Source organism: Colletes gigas, unplaced genomic scaffold (genome assembly GCF_013123115.1).
Source record: "Colletes gigas isolate AHSC1104 unplaced genomic scaffold, ASM1312311v1 Colletes_gigas_Sc00004, whole genome shotgun sequence".
NCBI lineage: Eukaryota > Metazoa > Arthropoda > Insecta > Hymenoptera > Colletidae > Colletes > Colletes gigas.
In genome coordinates, this window is record NW_025106633.1 from 6,568,171 (window position 1) to 6,591,025 (window position 22,855).

Sequence of the window (22,855 nt, forward strand, 5' to 3'; positions counted from 1 at the left end):
TTCAAAAATAACCACCGCCTAGCACCCCGAGTTCCTGATCACACACAGGAAAATCCCACCATTATTAACTCCTATAGTTTCCTTTTTTCCATTTTTCTCGCGACAGAAATCTCTAAATTAACAAAAATAATTAAACAAGCGTCAACAAAAGCGTACATACGTCCTTCCTTTTGTATATATTGTATTCGATACGCGCGCGCGTGGTGTGTGTGTGTGTGTGTTTGTTTGTCTCTCACTTTCTCTCTCTCTCTTGTTTCTTTTTGTATACGCCTCTTAAATTTTCTCAGCTTCCGTGCTCGTTCGTTTTCTGATATATATCTATATATATTCGCATATATTTTTTGTTCAGTATATCCGTTTTTATTTTTCTTTTTTATTTCTTCGTATTGTATGTTTTGCGCCGTTCCAAAGCCCAGCCCCGGAATTCAGTTACTTTTTAATTAACATATACATATATATTTATACATATATATATCTTAATTCACCTAGACCATGTGTTCGTTGACGTACATTGCTGTTGAGCGAAATGATTTCCTTCAAACAAAAAAAAAAAAAGACTGCCCAAGTAGGTTCATCGTTATTTTCTGAAAGGTCTCTCGATCGCGATCGATCGATCCCTTTCGCCGTTATCGTTCAACTTAATAAGTTACTCTCCCGCGTGCACGCGTGCACGCGTTTCGTTTTTCTTGTCGTGGTTGCCATGTTATGAGTATCATGTGTTCTAATCTATTTCTGCGATATTTCGAAAGCGATCGAACGTGGTAGTAAAGCGTACACGCTAAATGAAAAACAGCACCGTGCGCGAAACAAATTGCGACCGCGCGAACTCTTCTTCCATCGTCCAGTTTCGGCTTCCGCTTCGCCCCGCGGAATCGTACTCGCGCCTTGTTCGGTACGATCCGCGTAGATTAAAAAAAAGAAAAAAAAAAAAAAAAGAATTAAATAGAAAAATTGGTGCTAAATGTTTGAGCATGTCTTCGTACGAAAATAAACCTCCGCGAGAACATTGAACCTCCCGTTAATCGAGATGCGTCCGGTTTTGGCGACAGGCGACTCCTATCGAACGAAATGGATTTACAGCCTGGGCCTTTCGAAACTAGAGCATGTACGTGATCGTGATGCATACTATGATACACGTCTGTTGTTGCGTTCTATCCTAGAAAACGTATTTTATAGCGCAGCTGGGCCACGAAACGGAGAGAGGCGATGACGCAATATTGATTGTTTGTCATTTGATTGAGTCAAGGGAGATGCTTTCAGCTCTGATCTTGCGAGAGGGCACCGTATTTGTTACCCAGAGAAAGTTTGGGCGCTTGAGCTTGTAAATCCTGCACACTGTACGATCTACTTCCCCCTCTATTACGCACTTCTTCGAACGAACCTTCGTCTCGTTTCCTGAAATAAAAGTATCGTTCGTAAATTAGGCTTCGTTCCGTGACAAATCTAGACGTTAACAGGGATGGAATATCGTTAATTCTTACCGTCTACCCCATGGTCCAATGGGTTCTACAACCTGTTGCTGCTTGGAGTTCAATGTCGGGAAATATTCTTCGCTATGTATATCAGGAGCAATATTTTTCCCTCTTTGTCTTGGATTAGCAACTACGGTCGGATTACCCCTTAAGTGTGGTGGCTTATAACTACTTCCGGATGTAACAGGTGGTGGTGGCGCGACTACTTCCGCTGCTACTTCTTGAGGTTGCGGAGGAGGGACATCGGGCTTCTTCCATGGTCCCGAGTGTTTACCACCGGCTTCCCCGGACTCACCGTCGGAACTATTATCTCCTGTGCCCTTCTCATCTTCTGACTCTACGTCCAAAGACTCGTTAAGTGTCAAGTTTCCTATTTTTAAACCGGTATAATCCTTCTTCTCTTCCTCAAATTCCCTCCATTCGTCTTCTTCCTATGAACAAGCATGCTTTAGGCCTACGCGGTGATACAATGATTTCTGCACATGGTTAGAACGTATTAGGTCATTCCATAAGAATAGAAACTGAACCAATTGGTAGCCACCAAGAAGTATCTTGAAACAACATCGAAAGAATTTTATACGCGGACAGAACTTACAGGATAACCTAATACCGGATCGAGATATGCATTGCAGTAACAAAAGAAAAACGAACACTGATCGGGAACCGATTTTTTCGAGAAAAAACACGCGCTAGAACAGGAAACAATCGTACGTGATAATAATCTCGAACAGCTGCTCCGCGTCGGCGATTTATTACCCGAAATATTCGCGTCCGCATAACGATCAAATTATGTAACTGACAAACCGATCTATCGACAACGTCCGTGTATCGAGCATATCAGATTCCAAACAGTCTCTAAGTAAGCAGATTAATTTCGGCAATCGTAGGAATGACGTTTGCGCGAACAAATATGGCAGCGGCCTGTGCCACACACGGGTGATCTGGTATATTCGAGGCACTCGAACGGCTCGTGGACGAAAACGTTAAAGAAAAACGCGAGAAAGCACGCGTCCAAAACAGGAGAATTCTCACCTCGATCTGTTGGGACTCCTCACCCTCCGGGTTCAACGGTTTATCTTTCGTTTTCGACTTTCCCAACCGCTTTCCCGTCTCCTCCAATTTCTTCGCTATCTCCTCGGTGGTCGTGAACTTCTTCCCTTTCGCTTTTTTGCGATCCTTTTTCGCGAAGAAATCGTCCAGGTCAGCCATGCTGCGATGACTTTCGCGATGCACGCGCGAGTTGCCGTTGGAAAACCTTTTTTTGTCACGAGGGGAACACGAGTAAGAGCCTCAACGCGAAATGATCGGAAGCACCGCTGCTGCTGCTGCTGCTGTCCACATGGGCTTGTCTTGGCCGGAAGTCGCCGGAATCACTTTGAAGTCAATGGAATTCCCAAATACGCGCCGAATACACGCAGGAATGACTTTTTACCGTGAAAAATATCACGAGAAATCGCGCCACCGGACAACACCTCTATTTTATTCCTGTATATTGCTTCGATTTTATAAAACATCGAGATATTCGACGACGACCGACCCGAATATGTGGCGCTGACTGTCTAGCAGAAGACAGATGCAAAAAATCCAAGGATCACCTAACCTAAAACTGTCGTCGCGTGTTATAAAATTATCGAGCCGGAGGAGTCATTTTAAAGAAACTAAAAACAGCTCTCGCGTTACAATAACTTACCAGTTGGCACTGCATTTCACAGGACCACGGGAAGGAGTACACGTGCAACGAATGCGACGATGCAGAGGTTAATTGATCCACGATTATTGTATATTTCGCGTGCCGCTGGTGGCGCCAATCGTTGTCTTTCGCTACTTCCGGTATACAAAACGAGACTTCAATTTGCTCGCTCGCATTCGTTTTTTCCTACATTAAAATAAAGCGTCTATGAAATGTTTCTTTCTGTTCCTTAAAAACTTTATGTTAGGATTAGATCGATATGTGTGAAATGTCATTTTGCAGATTCTGTAACGATGTATGATTCGATTGCAAATTAAAAAGACAGGAGTATCGTTTTGCAGCTCCCATAAAATTGTATAAAAATATTCTGTTGATAATTGACAATTTCGTATCTAACATCATACACGATTACTATACTTTGGATTTTGTGGGGCTTAGTACGTGTAAAAAAGCATGCAGAATATAAAGTAATGGAGTAATATTAATATTCTATTTGTATCTGCGCACATCTTTGCATACGTTTAGCGTGCGTTTTTCATACATGCATAAATCTGCAAATGTTAATTATATACCGTTCAGTAATCGAGTAAAAGTTAGTCGTTACAAACTTTCTCCATCTTACATTTCGTTCGATCGAACGTCGAGAATTAATCGCTACATTTCCGAGAAGTGTAAATAGATTAGTATTTCTTATTATTGACGTCCCTTTTCCTTTTGCCCACGTCAGAGATCTCCCGCGTACCGACGGTAATCGACATTTGCCAATAATTATCAACGGCTATCGATAATTAATAGATTGCTATGCATTTGCACGTTTCCAGGAAGCGTCGATAGATTAGCGTTAGTTATTATCGACGTCTCTTTGTTTCTCAACATCATAGCGATTTAATCTCTTTACGTTGTTTTTACGTCTCTCGTTCGGATACAATGTTTCTTATCTACGACCTCCCACCAGTCGGCCGGGAGTCACGAGTACACGGAGGCGTTTTGAAAATGGCGCCGCGGGCAGCCTCCACATTCTCGTACGTCATGGGGTACGCAGCCGCGCGCATATGTGAGGTAACATATAGGGGATCCCTTTCTCGAAACGCCAGTAATCGTGTCTAGCCTTGCCACGAACCACAACGAACGGTGGTGTCTCCTGTCCACGCGTGCACGTACTACACAAAAAAGCTTCGCGCTATTTCACCTGCCTGCTGTAGATTCTCCTTTCAGAAGGCTTGACAGTTTTCGTGCGTGTCGTAGCGAAGGAAGAACGGCCGAAGGCAGCCTGGGTCTGTTGTGGGATCGAGGGGAAACCGAGCCAGCGGCCAAAAGAGGCGTTCATGTGTTACGGGGCACGGCAAAATGAAGCTCACGTCAAAGTGTCTCGGGAACATCAGCAAGATGCTGGACTTTTACTCGCAGTTCAACCCCTCGCCGCTTTCGATAAAACAGTTCATCGATTTCGGTGAGTGAGAGACGAGAGAAACCGGAGAGCGAGAAAGAGTGATCACCGTTTGGTGGCGAACGACTGCAACTCTACCGCGAGTCCGAGGCGAGAATGCTCTTTCGTAATTTGTTTTGCTTTTTTTCTTCTTACGTCGGTGGTGAACGCGCATCGCGCTCGAAAGGGACGCGAATCGATCGAACGTCGACCCTCGATACCGAACTATCGGTTTCGGTGTCCGTTCGATAACGCAGTTGCGACGATCGCGAGGCCATCGAACCCGCTCTGTCTAGTTCACGCGATGGTTTACAGTGACGAATGGTAAACTCGTGACCGCGTTCCTGTCACCCTTTGACTTTTCCCTCGTCCCGGGTGTCGGGAAATCGAGAGATCCGCCGTTTCGAGTATCGTCTCGTTGTCGATCGGAAAACGATAACATCGTCGTGCTGCACGGTGATCGCGACTATATGTAGTTCGCGGCCTTCTTGATCAGGGTTGCGTGGATGATGTAATAGTTGGTATGCGTAAACAAAGCGGACACCGTTGATATAGCTCTTCTTCCGTTCACCGGAGAACCATCACGGTCACGTACATTAATCGTTGGACGATACACGGCGAAATACGTTCGAGGCATTATTCGGTATCTCGTTCGCTGGATGAGATCACGTCTTGTTGGGGCGAAGAATTGGCAAAAATCGAGACCCTCTGATTAGAATATCAGACATATGGAAATGATGTAATAGCGAGAGAAATGTGTACCAGCATTCTGTCGTTCTATCTTATGTTTAAGTTAGATTGCAACTTAAGAATTAAGGACCCGTATTTGACGACCTTACATCTTCTATAAAATGCAGTGATTCTTGCACTTATAATTCTGTTCTTTTTAAATATGGTGAATATTTACGAAAAAGGTATGAACCGAAAATGTTCCATTCAATGTACATTGTACATTCGGCAAGATGCAAGGTCGGTGCTCTTTCTATTTTCTTTGTATTGAGTCTCAAATGTCACTGCACTTTTCAATAGGCCCGTAACAGCTGTGTTAATTTAATCCTCGAACAATTGTTCAGCCCCGCTTGCGCTCAAGTATCGTGACGATTACGTTCCGCGGAAAATATTATATCATTGTTTTAAAGCAGTTGTACCCGAGGAGACGTTTTATTGGTGCTCGTTGCATCTTTAGCGTGAGCATCGTTTCAGCGATGTAAGGAATTTTTTTCTCGAAAATGCGTAGAATTTCGGGGGTATGTGTAATGACCAAAAATGATTATAATTGACCCCCGCAATCGAAAATAATTTTTTTAAAACGATTCGAAAAACTTTTTTTCCGTCGAAAAATTTCACACCTTCTCGAATTTTTTTCTCAAAACTGGTTAGGATTTCAAGGGTATGTCTATTGACCAAAAATGCTTGTAATTGACCCGTGCAATTAAAAATAATTTTTTTAGAACGATTTAAAATGTCTTAATTTTGTCAAAAAATTCATCTAATTACTGAATTTTTTTCTCGAAACTGGTTAGGAATTCGAGGGTATGTCTATTCACCAAAAATGATTATAGTCGACCCCGTAAAATAAAAATAATTTTTCCAGAACGATTTGAAATATTTTTTTTCCGTCGAAAAATTTCACACCTTCTCGAATTTTTTTCTCGAAACTGGTTAGGATTTCGATGGTATGTCTATTGACCAAAAATGCTTGTTATTGAACCGTGCAATTAAAAATAATTTTTCCAGAACGATTTGAAATTTTTCGTAACCCTGTATGTATATGCACCAACATTGTATCTCAGTATATGTCGCGACGCTTAATTTAGCGACATTTTTGTTAAAAATTTAATACTAATCAGAAGGGATATTTTTTACACAACATTTTAAACCCAAAAATTCATTCGCGAGAATCAAGTAACGTCGACTGTTTTTGAATTTATTTACGACTCGTATTGGATCGACTAAAAACAATTACGTCAATCTTATCGACGGTAAAAAAAAGAGCAACGCGATGTATTTCTATATTTTTGCCTCCGATGAAGAGCATCCGTTGATGCAACAAATGTTGCCCATGCGTAATCGCATGGCACTTTTATTCCAGATTTATCTGATATTACTTATAATTTATTACCGTCTGCGAACAGTATTTTTAACGTTGTGAACTTAAATGAAAAAATTCGCGTCGCGAGAATCAAACGATTTTGGAATTTATTTCGAGAAACTCTGAGCAGAACTTTGCGAGAAATCGATTCAAAATAAAATAAAGCAATGATGTATCATCGTTGCACATCGAGATGCAGATGTTTAATTTTGAAGCTTCGACGACGGATGCACACCTGATTCATTGACTGCGTCGACTGAATGCATAAAGTACGTCCGCCGAACGAATCAACTAATGGCCTCGAACGTCGAGTTAGCCTCGATTAATTTTAGAGTAATCATCGAGTATTACAACTTGATAAAAAATAAAAATTACTAATATTCTGCTTGTTCACATTTAAAACAAAAAAAGACGCACAGATCTTACGGGGATTCGTGTATTTTTTATTAATATTAATATTTTTGTTAATATTACTTGTTGACTCGCTTCTTTGCATCAGAGGATGACTTATATTTGATAAAGAAGAAATGTACGAATAAAATATCATTTAATTCTTAATATAATAATAAAATTCTTTCGTTCTTCGTGCAAACAGTTGAAAAACGCGTGGTTCGAAATTACATCGCGTTACCACGGCGAACGTATCGTGCGAAAGCTCGCTTTGTTCACGTGTCCCTTACAAGGGAAGCACTCAATTTGTCCCCTATCGATTTTAACCTACTTTCATAGGATGGAAGATTATAAGTGACCATTGATATGTATAAAATATCAAGTTTAATAGGTCGATAATTTTACCACGAGCGAAGTAATATATTTCACAACGAACAAGCCGTCAACTATAATTTTTTATATCTCCAAAAATCATGGAATCACCAAATCTAATATTTTACACGAGAATCTGAAGTTCTTAAAAGTAGGTTAAAATTAAAATGGTGCATGTTAAATTCCTCCATTGTTTGACAGGTAAAAGAATAATATTGCTCGACGTGTAGAGCCTTTGTTCTCATATTTGAATCATGCACCACAAAGCAGACGGTAGTGCCGATCTGGCTTATCAAACGTTCTGCATCAATATGCTGACACACCCGTCCTTCAAACGAATTGGACATTGGAAGCGTTGTCAATAGTTAGGAACGGTTCGCGAAACAAGATAATGACACACCAGGCTGTTGTTAAATAAGCGATCCCGTGGCGTATTTCGTCTAATCAGGGCTAAAGGTGGTAAAAACAATCTGTTTACACATTCCCGTTCGGCGTTCGGCGTTGCGTCACCGATAACACACGAATTCCACCAACAACCGCTCTCTAAAAGGTGAAAGGCACCAAATTCGTCAGAAAATACAACGAACAAGGCATATATGTCCTTGAGAGCATTCTGAATGCTAGATAAATTGCTATCAATTTATTTAATCAAACCTTTCTCCACAAATGTCAAGTAGGCAAATTTAGATTTCTCTAAACTGGGAAAAATTGTACTGGGAGATTCTAGAGGCCAAAATAAGACGAAAATCAAGAATACCAATTTCTTGATGGAGGCTTCGTTAAAAAGTTATTAACGTTTAAAGTTAAAGTGTGCAGCGTGCACGGTTCCCGTCTCACAGGCGGAACTTGAAACGTTAATAACTTTTTAACGAAGCCTCCAACAACAAATTAGTATTCTTGATTTTCGTCTTATTTTGGTTTCTGGAATCTCCCATTAAAATTTTTCCCAGGTGTGACTGAACCGTATGATCCTCATTCAGAGAAATCTAAACTTGCCCAATAATCGAAGGTCTGGGTTATACATTTAAAAAAACGTAATATACAAGACTGACGAAAAGAAAAAACGGTAATGAGACATCCAAAATAACACTCTTTTTTTCGTAAGAGTCATGTACGTTACAATTTTTGAAATGCGTAGTTTCTTGTAACACTGAACCAATTAGCCGCGTTATAGGAGCATTGTCTGTACATCAAATCGATTAAAGGTCGTTCAGCTGTTTTAATGCGTCGAAAGGAAACGTGTACGAAAATTGTTGAAGTGTATCAGGAAAGATTAATTAAATCGTGTCCACCGGTTTGCGTCAGAGTCGTTCGGATTCGGATCTGATTTTATCGGGAATTTAAACTCCAAGGGTTTACACGCCCACGTCTATGACGAAGATTCCGCGGAAATGTGGCAGTATTCCAGTCGCAATAATAACGCGTTTACTACTCTATTTTCGCGAATGTCGGTCGCGGACCAATGGCTGCGGTCGACGCCGGGGGACGGCGCGTCGTTTCAAAGCCGATTGGTACGTTCACCTTGACCTCCTCGCGAACAACCTGCTCGAACATTTCCACGTCTTGGCGCGATAAACAATATCGAGGAAATCCAAAATATTTTTTCTAATACTCTGTTTTCAATTACCAAGTCGTTCGAACGAAATATTTGAACAATTATAGAGCGAAAAAAGGTTAAAAGCGTTTGGAAACGCTTCACCGCAATTTTTGTAGATAGTGGTTCTGCGCCTTGGCATTCAAGGAACGATAAGCTACGAAAGAAAAGGAAAATTTCTCGCGCGAAAGGAAAATCTACGTAATTTTATGTAACGTTTAACGACCGTAAAATCTATTTTTACATATTATCGAAGAAACTGACAAGAAAGTACTTGAAAGAACTTATTTACATCAATATATATTTGACCTCGCTTATTTATGTATGAACTTCTTTTACGACGAACAGAAAATATAAATTACAATATTTTAACTTAATTTTGCTGATTTGTAAAAGGGGGTATATATTTGTAATGTTTACATTGGCTCCTAAATAAAATGTTTAATATATTTGAATCTCCAATAGTTATGTTTCCATTACTGTTGTAATGCAACTGTCTAAATAAATCGAATGGAAGTGAATTAAAGGCTTCTATGGTAAATAGCGGACAGCTTTGTCGTAAAGTGATTCACGTATGACCTACTGGTTTGCAAATAAAGACGACAGACGGGTCGGCGTTAATTACTAAATGCAGACGGCCAACCAAAGGTGAAACAGGATGTTATTGCAACCAGTGTTTTGAGACATTAACATATTCATATGCATGGTCGTGAAAATTGAGGATCGTTCTAGGTAATACTAATTTAAATCATGTGCAACAGGCAGATGATGATTGAAAAATACCACAGAGTGATCGACCACATCTGGGAAAAATTATAATGGGAGATTCTAGAGGCCAAAATAAGACGAAACCCAAGAATACCAATTTGTTGATGGAGGCTTCGTTAAAAAGTTATTAACGTTTAAAGTTTCGCCAGTACTGAATTTTTTTCTCGAAAATGCGCAGGATTTCGGTGGTGTGTCTATTGACCAAAAATGATTGTAATTGAGCCGTGCAATTAAAAATAATTTTTTTAGAACGATTTGAAATGTTTTAATTTTGTCAAAAAATTTATCTGATAACTGAATTTTTTTCTCGAAACTGGTTGGGATTTCGAGGGTATGTCCGTTAACCAAAAATGCTTGTAACTGACCTGTGCATCTAAAAATAATTTTTTTAGAACGATTTGAAATGTCTTAATTTTGTCAAAAAATTTATCTAATTGTTGAATTTTTTTCTCGAAATTGGTTAGGATTTCGAGGGTATGTCTATTCACCAAAAATAATTATAATTGACCCCGCTAAATAAAAATAATTTTTCTAGAACGATTTGAAATTATTTTTTTTCGTCGAAAAATTTCACATCTTCTCGAATTTGTTTCTAGAAAGTTGGTAGGTTTTCGAAATTTTTTAATAACTTTATAACGAAGCCGCAGTCAAGAAATTGATATTCTTGATTTTCGTCTTATTTTGGTCTATAGAATCTTCCATTTTTTCCAGGAGTGGCCCAACGCCCTCTACAACAACGTTATTTACCGCCTACGCGCGACCCCTCACGCATTCGCGACTCTGCTTGTCGCTCGAGGAACACGATTACGATGATTCGAGCAAGTTCCACAAGCTGGAAGTGTGACCGAGTTTTTACACTGTCGACGAATCAGGTTCGCGACGGAAACGAGCCCTTCGTCCTTCTCTTAAAATCGATCGATCGACCTCGAATCGAACGAAAGGGCTTAATACCTTAATTCCTTTTCAATTTATCTCTTGATTTTATCTTACTTCCTGCCAATTCCTTTTATACATTTAACCTCGTTCTCGTTTTGACGAGCAAAATCGTTGATCAAATAAAAATGAAAAAAAATGATGTACGCGTTGATTAAAAGTGCTCGCGGTCGAAATGTCACTGGTTATGTCCGTCATTCGTAAGACCAAGGTTATGTTTTTTATTTCACAAACATGGCGGTGTTAATTTGTGGCTTCCAAGTATCCAATTTTACCATGTTCGTACGTTCATTACTTGTAAACTCAATAAGGAATAATTTGTATCTTGGTTAACGATTATTGAACAACGTGATTCGTTACGTAAAAACAATGATCGATATGTGTGATATACTTGATACTATGTAGTGTAATATCTCACGTGTTGATTATGTGCTCACAATATCTTTGCACGCCAGGCATTAACATAATTAATTACTAAGAAACATTAATTATTCATAAGTTCTTCGTAAAAGCAAAAGATTCGCGAGTTTTTACAAAACTATAAAAATAATTTCCAAACCTTTTCAAATTAGCTATCACTCTAACCTCTATTTCGAGAAAGGTGAAAACATTTTATTTTATCAACCGTTTTATCGTTCCAAGAACAAAAAATTATATACTATCATCGTTGTTAAATAGTTACAAACTTGGCACTTACTCGCGGCCTCGAATTTTATTAACCACTTAACGCTCAAGCACGAGTGTACTCTGGTAAATGCAGTTTGCATTTCCTCTTAACTCGAGTTAAAACCGGCCATTTTAAAGTATAACCAACATAAACACAACTAAAAACAATATAACTATCAAAATAAATTAAATATCAAATTTTTATTCTAACTCCACGTCGTTTTAATCTTCAACCTCGACAAAAGACCCACCAGACCTAACCTAACCTCAAAAGAAACTCCTAGTATAATAAACTCTGAGAGTTGCATTCGTTTAAAACGATTCAGTTTATACTGGTATTCAGAAGAAGTATTTAATCTCTCAAACTCACTTATTATTATTATTATCGATAAAAAACCCAGACCTAACCTAACTTTAAAAAGAAACTTATGGTACAATAAACTCTGAAAGTTGCATTCGTTTAAAACGATTCAGTTTATATTGAAATTTAGAAGAAATATTTAATTATTCAGACTCACTTATTATTATTATCATCGATAAAAAAACCAGACCTAACCTAACCTCAAAAAAGCTCATAGTACAATAAACTCTGAGGGTTGCATTCGTTTAAAACGATTCAGTTTATACTGGTATTCAGAAGAAGTATTTAATCTCTCAAACTCACTCATTATTATTATCATCGATAAAAAAAATCAGATTTTGACGATTTTGAAATAAGGTTTGCGTAGGTCTAAATGGACCCAGGAGTCTCTTGATTGTAGACTAATATTTTTCTTGAAAATTCTCAGCGTAGGTGATTTTTAGTTGTCGAAGAAAATTGATCCAAAGTGCCCCGAGGTTGGATCTCGAGCCTCTTTCGTTCCTGAGAGCAGATGTGTTTATAGTCCCCCGTAGCTTTTCTCATTTTAGAAAATCCAACAACGCTTTGGTGTCCTCTTCTCTGTGCTCGTTCGAGATTCCCCGTGGGATCGATCAATGCATTTGCCCTCGTTCTTTGATTCCCGACCTTCCGCCCGGAAACTCATTTTCCAGGCCGTCACGCCTTCTCGAAGCGTTGGGCTTTTCAAGAGAATTTACACAAGACTCTTTCAATTCCGTCCATCTTCCGTTGCAGGCACGAAACGTACTCTTTAACACATTTGTTTGATGTTGATAATCGACGATAATTACGGTGTTCAAGATTCGCTTACACGGCACTTTACCGAGCACTTATATGCTCGGTTCTTATGCAATACGAACGAGAATGCGCCTTCGTCTCGCTAAACACAATTACCTACAATGAAACTTGTATTCTGCAGGAACTGCAGAATCTTGCAAACACGTTTCGATCGTGGAAATTAAGATATTGTTTCGTTAATAACGAGAGTTACTTGGGTGGTTGTCTGGACGTGTTGTTTTTCAAGCTCTACCAGAGATAATATTGTTGTGGCGACTTACTGTTCGTAAGACGAAGCGAGTGAGATAGTAGGAGGAAAGAACAGTAGCAGGGGAACCTTAGCAGGCATTTAACAATCGGTTGAGACGTGTACTTATAGGAACAGATGGTCGGTTGAGCACTTGTGAGAGAGATACAGATCGAGCGTCTCCCTCTGTTGGCGAGTAGGTGAGGTGCATCACGATATCAACTTTATTATACAACATGATGAATCAGAAAGGTTCAAGATCGATTACTGTTACGTCAGGAACTAAATACTTTGTCTATGTTTACATGCAGTATTCTAATAGGAAACATACTGTTCGCATAATAGCGTTCATATAACAGATAAGGGAGATTCCATTGTAAAGGTCATATATTCCAACGTGTGGTATATACACTTTTAAAGTTTAATCGCATCTTCTTATCTCTGTACGCCACTGTTGTTTTAAGGCTCAAGTATAATAACCAAACAAACTGTTTATAGCAGCTATTACTTCAGATTTATCACTCCTGGGTGAACACAGTTGGAAGGCCATTTTTATTTAAATTTACTTTTCATTCTTCATCGTACATAGGTGCGATTCTTTTTCAAAAGCAAAAGAATAATTTGGTTCAAGCAGAAAGCGAGCGAACAGATTCTTCTTGCTTCACTGGGTCAAGCTTCATTCGCAATTTTGCGTCTCTCTCGTCCGCTTTACAATGCACTAATTATACCCAATAACGCGGAAAATATGGGTCAAGCTCTTCCCCATCAAACAGAAGTTAAATCACAGAAAATTAATGTCACGCGCTTCCGCGCGAGTGACATATTATTTGCCGTTACTTGCTTCGAAGAGTATAATATTTCTGTTTCTTTTTTCTTTTTATCGTTCATATCGTCACGTTGCAATTTATTATTGCCCCGTCGCGTGATCGTTAATTAAAATTTTATTTGCCGAACGAGGACGACTCGTATAAAACTCGAGTATCCAGTCGGAGTAATTGTTAATTGGCAATTCGAAGGAGCAACGTCGATAACGAAACTAACAATCGGCGATCGTAGACCAAGTTTGTTTTTATCGGTTGCACTCACGTTCGAACGTTTATTGCAATTGTCAATTTGCTAAATATTTATCTTACCATTAAGGAAATAGAGTGCCTTTGGTGATATTTCTAATCTACGTAGATTGTCACTCTTAACGCTTTAATGGCCGCACGTATCGCGCGAAGACCGTTGTTCGTCACCATTGATGGATCAAAGTGAGATACACGAAAATGCTAGGAATATTATTTTGAGTTATAAATGTAAACCTCAACAAATGTAATAAGTCGAAAGGGTGACTGATACGGTAGATCACGCATGCGTGACAGTGGCCAACGTCTGCTAGCTTCCAAAGTCACGTATACGTGACAGCGGCCGTCAAAGCGTTAAGAAAAGCGTTCATTATCAGGTCTGACTCAGAACACTTCGCACAATGCGTCTAGTATATTCAGCAATAATAATATGCATCGTCAACCAAATGAATGTTCGTGTTTCATAAATTAAAATTATTGATCGCCGCCCTTTGGTACCCAAATTCCTTTTTACACGACCTGCGACAAGAAACTGGCCGCAGACAATTTTAGCGCCATCGAACGTACCAGGATGCGTTCCCCGGAATTTCCAATATGGCCGAACGTAGCCGCGGACCACCTTGAAATAAAAAACTATTTTGGTGCGGTGGACGGGAATACGTCGCCGATTATGTATGCATATAAATACACAGACGGTTAAAGTCCAAAGGCCGGGGAGGCTCGGCCGTCGCGAATACGTAAATAATCGTATCGTTTCGCGTCACCGGCGTATCTTATCGCGTAGGAAGTGTTTTCTTTTCGCGTTTCACGAAAGATCTAAAATACGCGTCGACCTGATTTCACAACACCGTGACAACAGTGCGTCGACTTCTTCGAGGCTTCGCCGCAGACGTGTCGTAATCTTATTGCTTTCTCCCCTCTTGTTAGCAGGACAAAAGTATCGGTCAAAATTTGACCTTTCACGAGCTCCTCGAATCTAAAAACGCGGAGAAAAAAAATGGTTACCAACAGCTCTGCTGTTCGAGGATTGTATTTTGAATTTTTTTAAATATATATAATCAAAGAAAGGTCATATTTGGTATGTTAAGTTTGGTATACGAGACACTCGCGCCATTAAATTAAAAAGAAATGTGAATAACTTTTTATCATACATGTATGCACTCTTCATTTTTATGTCTTAAGCTTTCGACCTTTCGATTCAAGTCTTCGGTGATAATCGATAATATCAAATAATCAAGATCTCAATCTATACGTAATTTCGTCCGCGATTTATAATTTAATCTCTATAAATATTTACGAACATTCTTATCGTTTTGGTATAAATACGCTGCTATTGTATTAAATTAGTTGTTTTGTTACATTTCCTTCCTGACATCGTATACTTTGAATTTAATATTAATGGGTATTATCCTCCAAGAATTTAATATTAATGGGTACTATCGAACGTCAATTAGGATAATTGAAGAACAACTTCGTACATAAAAATAAAGATTTACAAGAGAAGTTTAAAAGAATCATTTTAGAATTTACAAATATTACAAAATTGGATATATTTCTAGCAAATGGACTGTTCACCGATCAGGGTTAATTATACGACATTCGATTCATCTAATTCAGTACATTATTTGCGGAAATTCGTTATTTTTGTTTAAACTTGGAAAGTTCCAATAAAAAAGTATATTTTGAAAGGTTCACAGGTAGAAACAAAGGAAGTCAAATGCTAATTTGTTAAACATTTATTGAATGAAGGGCACAGAATGTTTTTTTCTGATGCTCTGTCGATGGATCCATAGTATGTCAAATTTGATTCAAGGGCACATTTGTCCCCCTTATTCAGCTATACCCTTTCTGCTATATCTGCTAATATTTCATTGAATAAATCACCATTTTCCTGTTAGGTACATTTACTAAATACATAATGGCTCAGGTATCCAATGAAGTTACCCTTAAATACAGATAGTATTATATGTTATAAAAAAGATTAAAGAATGTGTGGTATGCCTCCAAGTGGTCTCAATTTAATTTGAATAACCATCTGTAATGGGATCTTCAAAATTGACGCTGTGATTAATTTTCAAATGGCCTCTGTGATGTTTTATATGACAAAATCTTGATTCATCAATCTCAACAATCTTCTCTACCCTTCCAATTGCTGTGCAGAAATTATACAGCCAATCGACCATTGCAAGACAGTATTTTTATTTAATTTTAGTTATATAAGAATATGACATTCCTCATAATCGTATGATAGCATTAATTTTAGAACATCTGTAGCTGAGTTAGGTCTGGGTTATTCACTTGACCTACTTCTGCATAATATGTGCATAAAAAAATGACTTTTATGCATACATACAAATTAGCATTTGACCACCTGGGATCTATAATTTACACCATGAACCCAATAACGACGGTCATTTGTTTCTACCTGTGAATCTGTCAAAATATACTTAACCTTACATTTTTACTGCAACTTTACGACAAGTTCGAACAAAAATAACGAATTTCCGCAAACAATGAAATGCGTATTAATAATGTACTGAATCAGACGAATCGAATTACGTATAAATCCCCGAGAATTGTTCGGTTTGGAATAAGTAAATAAATCCTATTTTAACTCGGTAGTGCGGAAATACGTAATGCTGTTTTGCATTGAAATCTTTGCAGCGAGACTCGAGCAGAAAATGCACGTCGCTTCTTGCACGTGACAGACAATTTTATGCACTTTATTGTCTTCCGTAACAGGTGACGGTATTCTGTTTGACTACGCGCGACGTCATCCGTCGATAAGATATTAATAACTTCATTCTCGAAAGAAACGTCTGTCGAGTGGTACTTCCGCGGTACAAAGATATAAAATAAAGCTAAATCGATTCGGAGTATAATCGAACTTTGTTATTCAATGTATGATACACGCGTTAATTCTTATTAATATAATTTTGGGAACGCGTCCACTGCGTATGTAATATAAATTATGACAATTTGTTGATCCATTACCTTGGACCGCTGTTTATCTGATAATACACATTATAGTCGCTGATATCGCGGTTGCAAATATTTGAACTAGGTTCCTTCGAACCGGAAATGAGCAAAATTTTAATCGAACTGTTAGAATTTGGTGGTCATTAAAAGTGGGTTGGCAACACTGGTAAAAAAAGAAAAGAAGAGACGAACGATGAATATACTCGAATTTTTTTCTCGATACTGAGCAGGATTTTGGGGGTATGTCTATTGATAAAAAATGATTGTAATTAACCGCTGTAACTACATATAATTTTTTTATAGCGATCTGAAAATTTTTAATTTCGCCGAAAAATTTATCATCTACTCGAATTTTTTTCTCGAAAATGCGCAGGATTTCGGGGGTATGTCTGTTGACCGAAAATGATTGTAATTGACCCCTGTAACTAAATATAAATTTTCCAGAACGATTTGAAATTTTTTAATTTTGTCGAAAAATTCACACACACTCGAATTTTTTTCTAGAAACTGGTTAGGATTTCGGGGGTATGTCTGTTGACCAAAAATGCTTATAATTGATCCCTGTAACTAAATATAATTTTTCCAGAACGATTTGAAATTTTTTAATTTTGTCGGGAAATTTGACACATTATCGAATTTTTTTCTAGAAAGTGGGTAGGATTTCGGTAGTATATCTGTTAACCAAAAATGCTTGTAATTGACCCGTGTAACTAAATATAATTTTTCCAGAACGATTTGAAATTTTTTAATTTTGTCGAAAAATTCACACACACTCGAATTTTTTTCTAGAAACTGGTTAGGATTTCGGGGGTATGTCTGTTGACCAAAAATGCTTATAATTGATCCCTGTAACTAAATATAATTTTTCCAGAACGATTTGAAATTTTTTAATTTTGTCGGGAAATTTGACACATTATCGAATTTTTTTCTAGAAAGTGGGTAGGATTTCGGTAGTATATCTGTTAACCAAAAATGCTTGTAATTGACCCCTGTAACTAAATATAATTTTTCCAGAACGATTTGAAATTTTTTTTTTTCGTCGAAAAATTCAGAAGATCCGCGAATAAAATTTACCGTATTTTGTATTGAACGAATACGTGATTCAACGAAGATCCCATCTGCGGATAACCTATCCCCTGATCGAGGCTTTGATCGTTGGAAAATCGTTTACGCGTGAAAGACCTCCATTCTCTTCAGTCTGCTTGGCGCGGATAAAGTCAGCGTGCAATTTCACGGCAATTTATCATTGGGTTACCGATTTGCACTTGGCAGCGAATCAGCTGCTACACCGGTTTATCTCGTTACAGAAAGTGCAGGCCTGCCCTCTGGAAAAATTGACGTAAAAGTACCGTTCGTGTCCACGAAACCGTTTTCCGATCGATCAAAATCGTTGCAGCAATTCTAATGAATTATTTCCAACACTTTTCCCGTATTCTAAAATTGTCCCAAGGATACATGCGATCCAATGAATGAGAAATCGTCCGACGATTGTACACGGAATAAGAAATCGAGGTTTGATAAAAACAGACCGCTTTTAGCAATTCACTGCCTTTGCGTGTTCCGCGTTCGTCGATTGTAATTAAATATCGACGATTCTGTTCGTTTCAATGCACCTACGTATATTCCCCCTTTGATCGTACGTTTTTGTTCTTCGTGCAACGTATTTCCGTAACCGCGAACACATATCGACGATTTTACACGACCACGTTAATTTTAGGACATTGAGGTTAGCGTTTATTCACGGATAACGAATACAAATTTTTTGATTTATTAGTGAACTTAAGACAATTAAGGGAATAGGCAAGAGTGACGTCAAAGATATTATTTATACGACTGCTAATGGTTCTGGAACGCGTGTTGAGGTGTTGATTGGGGTTATGTTCAACGATCACCACATGAATACACTCGTGGCTCAGGTATAATAGTTTATTAAATTCACCCTCGATACTTCGCACTTACTCGACACTCGACGCGTGCTCGACGCATCTGATTACCCAAACGATTCCTTACGACACAGATTCTCGCCACGCCGCACATAGGTGCGTACAGATGTGTAACAGTCGTCCCAGTGAGGCGCACGCATTCGAGCGGCCATCTTGAATCCCATTCTCAACACGCGAAAATTCAAATTTTCCCGACATAGCTAATATGAACAGAGAAATTTTATAATCTAGTTCGTGGATGAAAGTACAGAAAATTAAAAAATTAGCCACAAAGGGAGTGTATTAAATATGAATTAAGTCTCCCAATTATGAAACTAGAATTGGATTTTGTTGAAATTGTGGCTGTTCCATCGAACATTGGTTCAATTTCATAACAGATGTTTAATATCGAAAGTGGTCGTTCAATCTTGATACACAGCCAACGTAAACACAGTCTCCATCCTGAGAGCAGGACTGGCTTTACGCGAAGCCAAACGATACGCCTTATCGGGGCGCTTCGACAAAAAAGAGAAAACCAAAGAAATTCACGTTACATAAATTACGTATTATTATATCTCGCTGTAGCTTTCCATACGAAATGATAAAATAGATATTGATAAAATTATTAGCATTTAAGAAGCAGGGAAAGTAAATTAAAAAAAATTCTGCCATGGATCGACTGTAATTTACGTGATAATATTGTTACGTAACGAAATGTTACGATCCCAATGAAAATGAATTTCGTAGGTTATCGTAAAAATTGAGACGAAATAATCTAACCAATTTACTATTACCGCTAACATGTCATTATTACATATTAACTATGTAATTAGAGAATAATTATTATATAAATTGCCATGTAATTACGGTGTAATTGTCCAGAAATTAATACGTGATTACCGTATGATCGGTACTCGTTAAGCCGTGTAATCATCGTACATTTATTTCTTAACCGTTATCGTAGATCATCAATCGGATTACAAATAACTACGATTATTTGATCAACAAAACTACGACGTTTAGGTTATTATCCCCAACGATTGACGATTGGGAACGCTGCGTGCCAATCGAATACTGCATTGCGCAGTTGTGATAAATCATATTTAGTCTACGGCCTTATTGTGGCATGTCGTTAGCTTTACAACAAGATTAAATTATCTACAACGACAACCTTTTAGTTTTATTAGAAGATTGCAACGAAAGTGGCACGTTTCATTCAATTTACAAACTCGTCTAAAGTTAGTAATAAAAGCGTAACGGGAATGATCCAATCTCTTCCAAATAAGAACTGCTATCTATGAACATAAATTTAAAATAAAAATGACTAACGAATTACCTAATTCTTTATGGGAGGAATGTTAAAACTAATGTAATTAATTACGTATAATATTGCAAATAGAATTATTTGGTTTGTTATTCTTTTAAGAATAATACGATTAAGAGAATTACAGTGAAAACTCGATGAATGTCCTCAGGAGCTGTCCCGTAAATGCTACACTTTTATCCCCACCACTAGGGGGAGCCCCCCTCGAACCAGCGAGGCTAAATGTAACCGGAGACGTATCGCCTATCTTTAAAAATCTTTATTGCCTTCGTCACCTTCGTTTGAATGCCCCTGCTGTGTGATCACACTACTGTACAAAAGAAAATTTTTTATTTTATACTCTTTGTTAATAAAAATTTTACTATCACGTGGGGGAGATTTTTCTGATTAAAACGAGACCAAACACGATATAAATCGGTCAATATTTGGTAGCGTAAAATTGAATTCTATCCAGATTGGATCGAGTGAAAATTTCTCGAATCATAATAAGCCATACTAAACTGACCTACGAATACCTCTTCGACAAAGAAGACCCCCCTACATGCGAACTGTGCAACGATCAACGGTTTGAGGTGCTGGGTGCATTTACCGAATAGGAGGTAGCTATTTTCAAACGGAACGCTTCCGCTGTTCCGTAAGTGATCAGAAACTGCAACACTTATGAGATTGGAGGTTCCGTTAGCTACCTCTGTTCTATAAATGTACTATTCATTGACCTTGCGAATATACGAGTACGTACATGTTTCGGAGGTGCCATTAAGTACCCTTCCCTAACCTCACTGAGACATTCGCTCGAAATTGACACGTCTTGGCACGCAATTTCAGATTTTGTGCGGACTGAAATATTTTCAGAAATGAAAAGTTCCTCTTTTTACGTTCGAGGTGTCAGCAAACTGCAATCAAATTCGAAAAACGATTCTACTATTCCATAAGTGTTCCTGACCGGATCCGGATTCGGATTCGGACCCGGACTAGCGACATCTATCGAGTTTTCACTGTATAAATTTTTTAACGAAATATGATAAAGGCTATCCCAGTACACGGTTATTGACGCGATGGTTAAATGGGTCATTGTGTATATGTCGAGGGTGCCAAATTGAAAGTTGTATCGGGGCGCCAGTAACTATAGCGACGACCGTGCTTCGGAAGATTGATAAAGCGGTATCAATCTATACAGTCAGGGTTATGCCCTCCGCAACGATGCGTTCCAGACACAAACGATGGCTAGGAAACGGAGAACGGATGTCGTGCACGTTACACGACGAAGGCTCATGCGTGACCTAGTTTGCCGCACGTCCGTGAACAAACTACGAGAAATAATGAAATAAACGGCTGTCGAAAGTGGGGGTCTATTCTTCTTCAATTTAATCGAGCAAAGAGAAATACGTGTCGTTCGAACGGAGGACGTGTTCGCGTCGCCCGACGATTTTTTAAAAGTAAAAATAGAAATGAAGAAAAAAACAAATCGTAACGTCCGAAAGTTCTTCTGGAACGATCGTATCAAAACAAGACGCGATTCGCAGAAACGTATTCCGAGATAATGTATCGCCATCGACGCTCGTCGGAAAAAAAGTTTTTTTTTCCCCGCCTGTAAATTCGTTCTGCTCGTTTTAACAAAGCAGAAAGTTTGCGTAATAGACGTTGTTTGCGAAATTTGACGTTCCTGCGTCGCCTCGAGTCATCAAAACATGGTCGAGACTACCGAGAGCGTAAATCGTCGCGATAAGACCTTTCGATCGTTATCGTATTTTTCACCGTGCAATACCCTCTTGGTAAATATGTTTACCTTCTGGTGGAAAGAAATATATCAAGCACGAGAGATAACGTTGTTTACCTTCTGGTGGAAAGAAATATATCAAGCACGAGAGATAACGTTGTGTTGTTGCTCTTGAGTCGGCGATCGTAAAAAAGAAATTGCCAAGATATAGTGTAGTAGTTCGATCTGCTGTCCGACGTGGATTAAATATTAAGGATACTTCATCCAAGCGTACCGTATGTTGTTTCTCGATCTTTCGCAAAATGTTTTCGCGTCGAATGTTACACACATATGTAGTTCCACGCCAGTTTTACAAACAAGGAAAAACGAAGATATGAAGTGAAACAGAATGCACGGAAAATACTTACGTAAGAGAAGAAAACTTATTAACTGTTGTAATTCTAATTTTGATCCTAAATAATTTTATGAAACTAGTTTCAATATTATATTTCAATTACAATTTTATATATACCGGGTGTTCGACGAACCGTGGGAAAAATTTTAATGGGAGATTCTAGAGACCAAAATAAGACGAAAATCAAGAATACTAATTTGTCGATGGAGGCTTCGTTAAAAAGTTATTAACGTTTAAAGTTAAAGTATGCAGCGTGCACGGTTCCCGTCTCACAGGCGGAATTTGAAACGTTAATAACTTTTTAACGAAGCCTCCATCAAGAAATTGGTATTCTTGATTTTCGTCTTATTTTGGCCTCTAGAATCCCCCTGTATAGTTTCTTTTACTTAATAATAATTTTTTGATTTACTTGTATATTATAAAACGTTCAACGTAACTTTTATTGTAACTGATGGTATCTATTTGTACTTCTTTATCTTTCAAATTATAAAATTATGTAACACTCCTCCCTGAGATATATCCTTTTTTTTTTTAATATATTTCACGATACATTATTTTTTCAAGAATAAGAATGAACGATACGCTTCGATCAATATCGTTGTTTTCTATTTGTTACAAGAACGCGTTTACTATAGTACATTTGAAT

General features: G+C 38.2%; 2 protein-coding genes across 4 annotated transcripts in view; one reads left to right on the forward strand and one right to left on the reverse strand.

Annotated features, from left to right (window-relative positions):
• LOC122405444 (protein CDV3 homolog) lies at positions 1-22,341 on the reverse strand. Of its 3 annotated transcripts, XM_043410189.1 has the most exons (8): positions 21,933-22,341; positions 17,927-21,884; positions 14,568-14,849; positions 14,441-14,492; positions 3,163-3,348; positions 2,505-3,078; positions 1,482-1,903; positions 1-1,395 (listed from the first exon to the last, which is right to left on the reverse strand). In XM_043410189.1, exons 6-8 carry the CDS (start codon positions 2,679-2,681, stop codon positions 1,257-1,259), a joined length of 738 nt encoding a protein of 245 aa, XP_043266124.1. In that variant the 5' UTR covers positions 2,682-3,078; positions 3,163-3,348; positions 14,441-14,492; positions 14,568-14,849; positions 17,927-21,884; positions 21,933-22,341; the 3' UTR covers positions 1-1,256. The 3 variants fall into 3 exon arrangements, with proteins under 3 accessions (XP_043266124.1, XP_043266123.1, XP_043266126.1); XM_043410188.1 differs by having other exon boundaries at positions 14,441-14,849; XM_043410191.1 differs by lacking the exons at positions 17,927-21,884; positions 21,933-22,341 and adding an exon at positions 16,868-17,096 and having other exon boundaries at positions 14,441-14,849.
• The window catches only part of LOC122405440 (pyruvate dehydrogenase (acetyl-transferring) kinase, mitochondrial), a 24,621-nt gene continuing 6,000 nt past the window's right edge, over positions 4,235-22,855 (forward strand). The window contains exon 1 of the mRNA XM_043410176.1: positions 4,235-4,612. Coding sequence (XP_043266111.1) covers positions 4,510-4,612 — 103 coding nt within the window. The 5' untranslated portion in view covers positions 4,235-4,509. The remainder of the gene's footprint in view (positions 4,613-22,855) is intronic.

Excerpts from the sequence above, each read along its gene's own strand:
- LOC122405444 (XM_043410189.1), bottom strand. The coding sequence starts at position 2,681 with ATGGCTGACCTGGACGATTTCTTCGCGAAAAAGGATCGCAAAAAAGCG. Across the intron at positions 1,904-2,504 it reads AGGAGTCCCAACAGATCGAG|GAAGAAGACGAATGGAGGGA; the intron begins GTGAGAATTCTC and ends GCTTGTTCATAG. Across the intron at positions 1,396-1,481 it reads ATTGGACCATGGGGTAGACG|GAAACGAGACGAAGGTTCGT; the intron begins GTAAGAATTAAC and ends CTTTTATTTCAG.